Here is an 11,886-nt window from a genome sequence, read left to right as displayed (position 1 = left end):
GACAGCTGAGAATTGCTTTGATTCTCTTTATGTTAAACCACAAAAAGTAGGGATATTATAGTCTATGGAATTGTTTCAGCCAATCCCATCACATTGGCATAGCCTTTAGTGTTATAATAAAAAGAATTTCATGATTGGTAATGTTTTGATATTACAGAAAATCAATATGGAAAATTAACAACAAGGTTGCCTTTAAGCCCTGTAAGAACCATATCAGACTGTATCATCATTAATATTTCATCACAAAATCTCACATTATTTTGTGAGAAACGTGTCCCTGATTCACCGACAATTTCCTCTCCCAAAAGAACATTTCAGCATTTATTTACTAGCGGATCTCATTCAACTATTTCTTCGCCAGCTTTGATAATGTAGCCGGGTAGCTTGTTCCAGACACCCACCAACTTCTGTGTAAAAATGTTCTCTGTTTTAAATTCACTTCCCTGCTGCCACTGGTATTGCTTGCTTTGTGTTTCACTGTGCATTCTAAAGACCTGATCAGGTCAGTTACTCTCCCATTGAGGACTGCAGTCAACCCTATTGAAGCTTCTGGGCTGAGACCACCACAGATTCCTGAAACCGTTGGTCTGTTGTGCACTTTGAACAGCACAATATCTTTCTAGTTTTCTATTATATTTTGCACACAAATTAGTCGGTTTCTCACGCAAGACTTGTTTATATCATCTGATATATATTTCATGCAGTAAAGGCCATAATGGTTAACATCAAAAACCTACAAGCACGGGAAGAATAATTGGTATTTGACATCCTCACATCTGTTAAAATCTTAAACAAGGCCTCAGCAGGCTGTTTCAAAGTCAGCAGTCGCTGTAGTTTTCTGTGTGAGCCGTGCTGCCTGACTGCACTGCGTGAAGACGGGCTGAGGAGCGGTCAGCGCTGGGCTTCTGCCTCAGCTCCTGGAGGATGCGGATTCCCAGCGGGATTTATGGATCGGAGAGGGTGAAGAATCCAGGAACGCAAATACTGCAGGTTGGGGAGGAAAACTTTGAAAGGAGCATCTGTTCTGAAAGAACATGTGGTGTGAGGATCACAGCTCCTGTTGAGGAAAGGTTCTAACGTACTGCCCAACAGCAAACACATCTCAAAGTTAACTGGCACCTTCTTCTGATGGAAATCTAAGGTGTTTCTTGGGAATTGTAGCCATCAGTGGCGTAAGCTGTGCCTACAGCAGTAAACGGCAGACAGGTACTAATAAGGCACTTGTCCAAGTCTGTCCACAACACAAAAATATTGATGACTGTGACTGTTGGTTGTTGTTTTGATTTTGTTTATGGAGGGTTTAGCATGTAAAAGCAAAACACTGCCTGGTGCTGGAGGATCTGAGATCCTTATCACCCTTTCCGTACAGCACTGTACTTTTGTGATTCTTTATTCTTTAATGACTACTTCATTACCAGATTTTGTTCACATCTGATTTGTCATCTTCGTAATCGTATTTAAGCCAATGTTGTTGTGAAATGTGCCTCTTCGGAGTTTGCAAAGTACTTTGAGTTGATCGGTTTGAAATAGCGGGTTAACACGTCGCCGTGACTTCCAAAAGCAGACATCGCAGATGCCTCCCAAGCCTCCCCAGTTTGTAACTGAGCGGACACTGTTGGTAAACATCGAGACAGATGTGCGCGTAAAACTTATAGCTTCGGGACACCATCAAAGCGACACCATCTCTCACCAGCCCGGTCAGGTCGTGCGATACCACGGTCCTGTAGCTTTAAGAGAGGCGTGGTCACAGACCCTATCACCCGCCTTTTATGCAAATCAGGCCTACTCCTTCCCGGATCCCGGCTAATATAGCGCCGCAGTCCTTTTCACAGCTCACAGCTCGCCCAAGCTGCTGCCTGCACGCAGACCACCTCTGTGCACCCCGAGCACAGCACCACCCAGGCTCATGCATCAAGTTTTAGGGCAAAGGACTGATTAACTTTCCAGAGGGGAGCTGTCGCACCACATACGCGCAAAAGGAGAGACAAAAAAAATCGGTTTGAGAAACGGGGCTGTGAAATCAGATGTAATGAAAAAAGACATACCAAACTTTTGTTTTTTTGCCTGCAGGAAGTGGACGCCTGATGCAAATATAATTTGCTAAGATAAAAAAAAGAAAGCATTCTTTAAAAAAAATATATATATACTTGATTTGGTGATCTTTTTTTAACGCTTATCCGAAGCGTTAAGGAAGAATTTCGGATTTATTTTTCTCACACTTGTCCGAGTGCCCGCAGGAGCTGAGATAATCACCCATCTGGTTCTCCGTGACTTGTTTTTTTTTTAACTCGCGTGTTTTTATTTTTTTTAACTTTTTTCTTTTGTTCGGGGTTTTGAACACTTTGGAACAGCTTCTCGAAGCCGGTGAGTGTTGGTTTAAACGTCTCAAGCCCCACGCTGCGGTCTGCGTTTGCCCTGAATGACATCGACGGTAAAATTACTTTCCTAAATCCGTGCTGGTTACTCATTGCAGAGGGAATCGAGCAGGGTCGGGTCCGGTTGTGCATTTATTTAAGACAGAAACCTTTCGCCGGGCATTGCAATGTGCAGCCTTATGTAATTCGTTGCGAAACCTGGAGATTTACACTAACTGCATGCGTACGCTATTTACACTACTCGGACATCTTGCGCCTTCACCACATTTCTACCCCCTGTTCCTGTAACCTAGATATGGCTAGTAAGTGTAATTAAAATCTCTAATCTCATCTAATCTGCCGTGCACCGCCGTGGATCTGTAGCTGCCTGGCATACTCCGGTGACATGGGTGGGTTTGTTAGGGACAGTTTGGCACCGGGGGGGATCGCTTTGTTATTTTTGTATAGTTTCACGAGTTCGCTTCAGTTCAGATCGCTACTACTTGTAGTGTCGCCTTTTTTTTTTCCACGCCTCGTTGCGGGCTTCAGGGTTTCCTCGGACATGTAGGGCGGTGGACGGCTATTTAAAAGCAAGCCGATGCTCTCCGGCCGCGTCCCCCCCCGTATGATTTTTTTTAGTTTATATTTTTTTTCCATCCGCGGTTCTTTTTTTTTATCCTCCTCCTAGATCGCCGGAGAAGCGTCGCCCCCACTCTGTCCGCCGCTCTCCCTCACCAATGCCCGGGATCCATTCAAACGCGCAGCGTTATGACAGCTGTGAGATGGAATACGATCGCTACCAGCACTATTTCTACGACGACCACGACCTGAAGGAGGATTTTTACAAGTCCACGGCGCCCAGCGAGGACATCTGGAAGAAGTTCGAGCTGGTCCCCACCCCGCCCATGTCGCCCTCCCGGTCCGCGGCGCCCACGGCCGGCGACACGCTGGAGTGGGTCTCGCAGTTCCTGGGGCAGGACGAGGAGCAGGAGGGGCACTGCAAGATCGGCGCCCCGGAGATCGTGGGCAACCTCAGCTCCATCATCATCCAGGACTGCATGTGGAGTGGGTTCTCGGCCAGCCAGCGCCTGGAGAAAGTGGTCAACGAGCGGCTGTCTGGGTCGGCGCCGGCCAAAATGGGCCACACGGGACACCCCGCCGCCGGGGGCGTCAGAGCCCAGCCCGCTCACCAGGACGCGTCGGTGCTGAGCAGCTCGCCGGCGGACTGCGTGGACCCGGCAGCGGTTCTGACCTACCCCTACAACCCGGCCTGCAAGAAACAGGCTTATTCGGGATCCGAGTCCCGCACGGACTCTGGTAAGACATCTTTCATTCACGTTTTCTCTTTTTTAAATGTTGTTGCCGCCGCACATATCGGGGGGAGTGGGGGGGGGGGTGCCAGCCGGCTCCGACTGCCCAGAGGGTCAACTGGGATCAGCGAGGTGCCCCATAGCCCATCACTCACAGCCTCGGGGGACGTGGGGCCAAGATGAGGGACAAAACATCGCGCCACTGCGGTTTGTGTTGATCGAGGCTGAAATTGGACTCTTTGCAATTGGAGGCGAGCGTGTGACGTCTGCCTGCGCCGCAGACCGGGCGGTTTTGCCACCCCGCCGGTCGCTCTCCCAACTTTCACTGCCGCTTTAGCGTGATGCGGGGTTGCTTTGCAGTTATGAGCTCCGCCTGAGCGTTTCTGGGTCGTGAGGAGAGACGGCTCTGGTGTCCGCTAACTTTAGGATAATCTCACTCCCGACAGCCCGGGCATGACTCGCGCGACACGATTCAGCAGCGGCTGCGAGTGACGAAATAGTTGTTGTTGGTGTGCTTTGTGTGATTGCTGTACCTGGCGTGCTGGATAGTGAGTACAGGTACACGATAACAGGACAGTAACCAGCATTTGCAGAGCCCATAAAAGAAAAAAAAAACTAGTGCAACGCCTGCAAACGGAAGTTGCATAAGTACTGTGATTCGGTTGGGGGCACACTGTGTAAACAAAGTATTGAGCTGCTTCAGACACAGGACCGCCCGTGTAACATCTTCAACTGTCTGAGCTTGAAGCCGCGCTCACGCCGAATGCCTGTACTTCGTAAGCAAACATAAACAATCTTTTATTGTGGTTTTGCGCTGTTAACGTGCATTTCGAAAGTATTAATGTGATTATTATTATAATTGCATCATGCACAGCGTTTCTTTTGATTATGCAATGTTCTGCTCTACTCGTTTGGTCAGGGACTACAGCCGCGTGTTTTTGTTTTTAGATAGCAGAAGGTGGCTGTGGTCCAACTGCAGGCTACGGAGGTTTTGAAATATATATTTTTTGCGCCTTGATGGTCTTTATCGCAACACCTGTTACGCTGCCGTTATTAAAATGATCCAGCTTTTCTTGTCGTTTGTGTCTTTCCTTTTTTCCTGCTGTGTGACGGTTCCTTTTCATTTGCTCTGTGCCTTGTTGCATATTTGTGAGCCGCCCTATACAAGGACATCTTCTCAGCAAGCAATAATAAACTGGCGCAACAATAGAGGATTGTTTAGCAGACGGGGCGGGGCTGTGGGTTTGATGACAAGATAGGCAGCCAATTGAAACGCAAGATTCGAGGATTGGAACGTGGAGACAGCCAATCGGGTGAGGGTGAAGGCGGGGCTACAATGGTGCGAACCGGAGGCTGGCAGGAATCGCACAGGAGGAACCACGTGGGGTCCTTATAGCCCATTGACTGAACGTGAACTGCTATTTTAACTGAAATCCACTATTCCGTGTTTTTTTTTTAAATGTGACCGACATTCTTGGCTGCCTGACTTTAATATAACGAAATCATTTCTTTTCTGAAATAAAAGTTACGTGGCATCTTGCATTTTTATTGCAGTGGCTTTGGAACGTTTTAAGATTTAACGTGGGGTTCCCTAAATGTAGTGACTGCTTCAGGAAGGGAGACAAAGGGAACTTGGGCAGTGAATTACAGGTGCTATAGAAACGGCGTGATTTAAAGCCTTCTGTTAACCAAGCCGCGGGCTGCTGCCTGTAGATACTGTGGGGGTTGGGTTTAATTCCGGTTATTTCGGGTGATTGAACCTTTGCAGCGAGCTCCCCTTGTTGGGGATGCGATGCCCGTTGGGTGGTTACTTTGCCGGCTCCTGCTCGCCCTCTTTCAAAGGGCCGGCCGTGATTGAAGCAGGAAAGCTCCTGGGCGGGGCCAGTGGCTCCTTTCTGATTGATAGCCCGTGAAAGTGGCGCGTCAGCCGGCGCGAAGGGAGCTATTCAGGTTTTGAACAAAAACGGTGCTCGCCTGCTCACGCCAGCCCCAATCCCCCCCCCCCCCCCCCACACACACCAGGAGCTCCGCTCATTTCACATTCAGATTAACCCCATCGGCGCCGAACAAAAGCCGGAATTCCACCGCGCGTTTCCCGAGAAACCGCTGGACCAGATTGGGCGTCGCAGACTCGTCCCCTCGGGCTCCGGGGATCCCGGAACCGCGTTTCTTTGTGGCTTGAAGAATGCGTGATCGAAACAAAAGAATTCCACAGCGGAGGGCAGCGAGAGCTGCGTGTTTAAAAAAAAATCCCCATGAATTAATTTAAAAGAAAAAGGCTTTTTGCATCACTGATAGAAACATTAACAAATCAAAAGTGAAGATCCTTTAATTACTGCCTGCGTGTATTCACTTAATGGCCGGGGTAGAAAAAGAGCTTGACAGGAAACACTTTGCTGCCTTTAGTGGAAAGAATGTTTCTTTAAAATGGAGTGTGAAGGTGTGCTGATGTGGGACATAATGGGTTTATTCCCTTGCTGAAAAGAGAAGAGAGAAAACGCAACGTTTCAGGCTGTGAAGCCTTCTTCAGGTGTGAGGTTTGAGATGTGCGTGACTGCACCTGCAGGGGCTCTTTGCTGGAATAGCCTGTCTGGTGCTTGCAGTTTTCGGGGGGGTGTTTCTGCCCCAGGGCTACCTGTGCAGGTGTGCTTGCAGAGTCGGTAGAAAGTGGAATCTGGCAGAGGGAACTGAGGTGGGAATGGGCCTCAGCTGACTGAAACTCGCTTTAGAAGAGGGAAGGAGTGGGGAAAAAAATTCTCTCGCCTGGACAAAACCACTGTGGACGTTGTGGTCATCGTGCTGCCGGAGTTGGTTTATTTAGAGGTGCTGGGGTCTAACAGTGATGTCCTACGACACAGTCCCTGGACAGCGACTGACAGGGGGCTGTTTCACACGGGCGGGCGTCTCTTGCCTGTGGTCACCCTGGTGTAACGCAGGCTGAGATCTGCAGGATCATCTTACTCAGGTGGGAGTGATGATATTAAACGGAGAGGGTGGACGTCCTGTTTGTAGCTGGATTTACACACTGGGGGCACAAAATCTGGGCAGGAGTTTTGGACTTGTGGGATTTCCCGTTAATTCATTGCGTTTCATAAAAAGCGGACTAACTCCACGCTCGTGCTTGGACACGCACGGCGACCGGGCCAGGCCGCTGAAGCCAAGGGGTTGGGCTGGGCCCCAGCTCTGTGCTGACCGCGGTGTCGCGTGCTTTGTGTTGCAGAGGACGAGGAGATCGACGTGGTGACGGTGGAGAGCAAGCAGAACCGGCAGCTGGCGAGCGGGCGCAAGCCGGTGACCATCACGGTGCGCGCCGACCCCCACGACCCCTGCATGAAGCGCTTCCACATCTCCATCCACCAGCAGCAGCACAACTACGCCGCGCCCTCGCCCGACAGCCTGCCCGCGCTCGAGCCGCCGCCCAAGAGGCTCCGGCAGGGGCCCCCGCCCGAGGAGCCCGCCTGCCCGCCCCAGGACAGCCCCCGGGCCCTCTCCAGCAGCCCGCCCAGCTCGGACGCCGAGGACACGGACAAGAGGAAGACCCACAACTACCTGGAGCGGAAGAGGCGCAACGACCTGCGCTCGCGCTTCCTGGCCCTGCGGGATGAGATCCCCGGCCTGGTGGACTGCCCCAAGACCCCCAAGGTGGTCATCCTGACCAAGGCCGCGGAGTACCTGCGGCTGCTGCACTCCAGCGACAAGCACAAGGCCCAGGAGAGGAGGCAGCTCAAGTCGCAGCAGCAGCAGCTGCTGAGGAAGCTGGCCGACCTCAAGCGGTCATAAACGGGGCGGGGGCGCCTGTCGCTCGCTCTTTGCACATCGAGTGGCCTCGGACCGGCGACAGGGCGGTCGCCTGGAGAGACGGGGAACGGCGGGACCGGGTGCTGGGGGGCGCGGCTCAATCACGCCATCGCAGCGCCCCTCCGGAAACGGGACCCTTAGCGAACAGCGAGAGCGGGTGGTGGCTCTGCTATTATTGTAGTATCTGGTGATGTTTGCATTATTTCCATTCCACGTTTGTTTTTTAGGGGGGATCTCCCGAGTATATCCTCGCATGCACGGGGTGCTGAAATCCATCTGGGGGAGATCCGGCGGGCTCTCTGTGGGGAGGCTGGGGTGCGTCTCCGTTGTCGGTTTAGCATGCTGTTAAGAAGCCTTCTGCTTCGTCGCCACACACACACACACACACACACACGTGACCGGAGACGGGAAAAGACGTTTCTGATATCGCTTTTTGGCTGGAAAGGGAAACTGGGAGTGTGTGCTGTAGCGAAATACACGCAGGTGTAATTAACAGTTCAGCCCACCTGCGATGCTCATCTTGTATCGGGGGTGCGATTTGGCTTTTTAAGTAGCTCCTTCTTCTTCGCTTCGATTTCTCGATCCCAAAACAAAGAGAGACTCCACGGGTGGGACATGCTCGGCGGGGCGCGATGGCGAGATGACAGAGACCTGAGTGGAAGTCGCATCCCCAGGGGGTGTTTCTCACATGCAGCGCATGCTGGTTTTATGCACATCCCACTTTCGAATTCTGATTTTATTCAAGGTAAATCGGCGATCAACAGTAGCATTTCCTGACTGTTGCATCCGTGGAACAGTGTTTGACTCAGCTTTGCAGTGTAAATAGTCATTGATATGTCCTTGAAACTTTGTACATAGCTGTGAATGATCCTGCTGTATAGATTCTTATCTGCTGTAAATAGTAATACTCTACTTCAAGAGCCAAAATCAAATGTTGAAGGACCTTTCTTTAAATTTCTTTATTTTCATTTGATTTGAGTGGTTTTTTCCTAATGTTCTCAGACTTGGGGCTGACCTAACAGGCTCTCTAAGGTTTACTTCAGAGCTTCTATTTTTGTTAAAAAATAATAAAATGAAATAAAATAACACTACTGTACTTTACTTTAACTACACTCGTCACTTTTACGATACTGTCCTCACTGCCTGTACTTTTTTTTTGTTGTTGTTGATTTCTATACAGTATCTGGAAAAAAGAAAAGCAAAAGTTTATACTATATTTTCCTACAACGTTACGTTTGTGAAAGCTGGAGACTTGTTTTTTTTTTTAAGGTCATGAATTGTACGAGTAACAGGTGGTATGTGCTGGGATTTCTGTCAGTTCTCTCAGCTTGCCCTCGGGGGAATCGGTCCTGCGGTGCTCTGTGGAAACTAAACACAGCAGAACGTTTGGACCTGCGGACAGAAAAACGAATGTTTATCCGAGTAGGCGTGGCGGATCGGAGATGGATTTCTTCCTGGCGCAATTTAATTACTGGCTGTGGAGAAGATGGATGCATTGGGGAACAAAGGCCCAGACCAGATGCCTCTCTGATTTTATATTTGGAATCAGCCATTTGCTGTTCAGAAAAAAAAAATGACAAGTAAATCAGAATTAAAACTTGGTATGCACCAATTAAGGTTTATTAATTTGTCCGTTAAAGCAAACCCTTTAAAGGTTGAGACTTTTTAAAATGCCATCTACACTGAGAGAACAAAAAAGTTCTCCGTAGCCCTGTCTGTGAAAGAGCCCCGTCCTCTCGTTGAACAACCAATGGAAATTGAGTTTTTTTTTTAGAAAAGCTGATCTATTCAGTCTTCTAGTTTAGCTGAATGGTGACAGAGGTCAAGACACTTAGGTTTTTAGCCTCTCTGTTCCTGGCCTATTGTGCTCCTCCTTGGATCGGTATTGGCTTCCCTTTGTGTGGGTGTAAGACTCCTTCCCTTTGGAATTTGAGACGCTGTTTGCTTTTTTTGCTGTTGCATTGTCCAGCACATACCACCTCACTTTCTCTTTTATATTATCTGGGGAAAAAATAGCTTTATGAATGACTGATCTACACCGATTTCGGTCTGTCGTTAATACGTGCTGTCAACTTGTTCCTATGTTTCATTTGGAATGCCGATTCGGTTCTAGAATGGAATAGAACCTCAGTTCTGTTTAGCACTTTGTGTTCAGTACCTCATGAGAATAAGAATTAAATCAAACAAAAATCATTTTTCTGTCTCTCCTTTTTTGTGCTGTGTGTGGTGTGTGTGTAGGGGGTGGAACAGAACCACATATGGTTGCTGGATTTTCCCAGCTTGCACAGGTGACAACTGTGTGCCATTTAACCTGATGCAGATAAGTGGCTGTAACTATCTGAAACGCAATGACATCTCTCAGCGTCTGGATTTGAAGAACGTTTGTTAAAGGTAACATGGTTTCAGAATTGAAATTTAAAAACACCCAGCAGCGGTCTTAAAGACACTGATCAGCACTAAAATTGATGGGGGTAAAAGACTCTGGGACTAGCATTAATCTTTTAAAATGGATTCCCCAAGGTTGTCCTGTCACTGAAACAGATGTTGTATTTCACAAGCCCAATGATGTCGGGGAGCTTGATCCCTGTGAACAGCTGAGGGAGGAGAAAGAAAGTGTTTTAACCTGTTCTCATTTTGCAACAGTAGGACATGTCTGCCTCTTCTGCACACACAGGCTATATACCCTTTGTTTTTTTTTAAAAAAGAAAATAGTTTTGCCTTCACTAAAACTTTGGTCACAGAAATATAATCTTCAGACGAAAAGACAGACAAAAGCAAAAGCTACAAGCGCGGAGAAAGAAACGCCAGTCACGCCCGCAGCGGTACTCGTGTGAGCAGCCTGTGGGAGATCGCTGTCAATCTGTCAATGTGCTGCTGTGGGAGATCGCTGTCAATCCAGATCTCTGGAGTTCACCTGGCAGTTGCGTTTATGTTCATATCTGCCACACCCTGTTCTCGTCTCGGAGTGCTCGGCCCTTCAATAGGGCCTTTCGGAGTCTCTGAAGGGGATGGTGAAAAAAAGTCCTGTCCCGGTTAAAAAATATTTCTAGCATTTCAAGGTAGGATTGTCTTTAGAACATACCTCGAAGCGATGTTCTGTTAGCCTGCTCGATACGATGTCTGCAGAAATTCCGTTTTCGGAAGACAACAAGTGCTCTGTCTTCCTTACTAATCGTTTTAATTCGAGTTTAAAGTTCACTCAAGACGTCGTAAGGCGAATTTATAAATTTGCTAAATCGGAGTTGTTGTTATTATGATGCATTTGGGTAACTGACTCACTTTGCTATACAAACGTAATTCAAGATTCATGCTTGAATATTGAACAAAACGTACTACAAATATACAGTTTTCTAAGTAAAAAAAAATCAGAATAATAGGTGAGTTAAAAAAGTTAGTGTAAATTAAGTTATATTGGAAGGTGAATCTTAAAGAGCCCAGAGGCAATTACTCATCCAGCAGGATGGATTCTCTTTCCTTTCTGAGAGACAAAAGCATTGGTTTATTGTGTAACCATCCGCTTCTCTGATCTGCAACAGAATGCCTCGCCAGTAATTAACATCTCAGGGGCGAAGGACACAGAAATCGCGCAGATTAATCACCGGAGATGGCGAGGAAAAAAAACAACTAGTGTCCCTATCCTGTGACGTCTGCTCCAAGCGTCAAACAAACAAAGTCCTGTGAGGGGCATGAACCCATCATTTGATCGATTTAGTACTTATCTTAGGTGTCATATAACGGCACCTTCTAAAGTACTTTAATGCAAAGAGAATAAAATGATCAGAATCAAGACTCGTGAGTCAGGCTGTGGCGGTTGTGGTGTGGTGGTGTCTTTCTGGGTGAATTTCTGGTTAGTGCTTTGAGATGCCTAATACATTTCACAAATTCCATATTGTGATAAATATATATATATACATTTAAATCCACACACCAGTCCAAGAGTTACTGTTACGTAACGATAGTGGTCCGATTTGTGAGATGAAAATGAATTGTTGTTTTGGGTTGAGGAGTCACTGTGTTCTCCGGCAACACCTGTGTGGGCAGGTGTGTGTGAGCTGGTGATGGCAGGCAGCCCTTTCTCTTCCGCGCGGCCGTTTCCACGGAGATGCATCGTAGCCTCTCTTCGCCATGGCAACACCATCTTCCAGTTCCAGGGCTCGGATCTGTCAGTTTCCATAGCAACCGAGCTATTCGCTTCTCCTGCCTTTCCGAAGGTGTTAAACGCCGTTCCGCGGTTTGACACGTTAGAGCTGGGTGTGCAATATATCTGGCGGCTCCGAAATCGAACGACATGTTCTTGTAATAATGACATTATTTCCAACGCCATTCGACGGCGAAATCTACAGCTGACACACGAATATCCCAAAGGATATGTCCTGTTAAAATTATTTTACTTCTATATTTGTATTTTTTATTTGGTAACGGCT

The 11,886-nt window shown here is 48.0% G+C and overlaps 1 protein-coding gene across 1 annotated transcript; it reads left to right on the top strand.

Annotated features, from left to right (window-relative positions):
* The first annotated feature begins 1,828 nt into the window (after positions 1-1,828).
* Positions 1,829-9,652, top strand: myclb (MYCL proto-oncogene, bHLH transcription factor b). The gene is made up of 3 exons (XM_088931804.1): positions 1,829-2,364; positions 3,043-3,671; positions 6,885-9,652. The coding sequence occupies exons 2-3, from the start codon at positions 3,092-3,094 to the stop codon at positions 7,442-7,444; spliced, it is 1,140 nt and encodes a 379-aa protein (XP_088787930.1). The 5' UTR covers positions 1,829-2,364; positions 3,043-3,091; the 3' UTR covers positions 7,445-9,652.
* Positions 9,653-11,886: the final 2,234 nt, after the last annotated feature.

This window comes from Atractosteus spatula, chromosome 14 (genome assembly GCF_055471065.1).
Source record: "Atractosteus spatula isolate fAtrSpa1 chromosome 14, fAtrSpa1.hap1, whole genome shotgun sequence".
In the NCBI taxonomy this organism is placed as follows: domain Eukaryota; kingdom Metazoa; phylum Chordata; class Actinopteri; order Semionotiformes; family Lepisosteidae; genus Atractosteus; species Atractosteus spatula.
The sequence above is the reverse complement of the archived record's forward strand: the minus strand, read 5'-3'. Positions and strand labels throughout refer to the sequence as shown.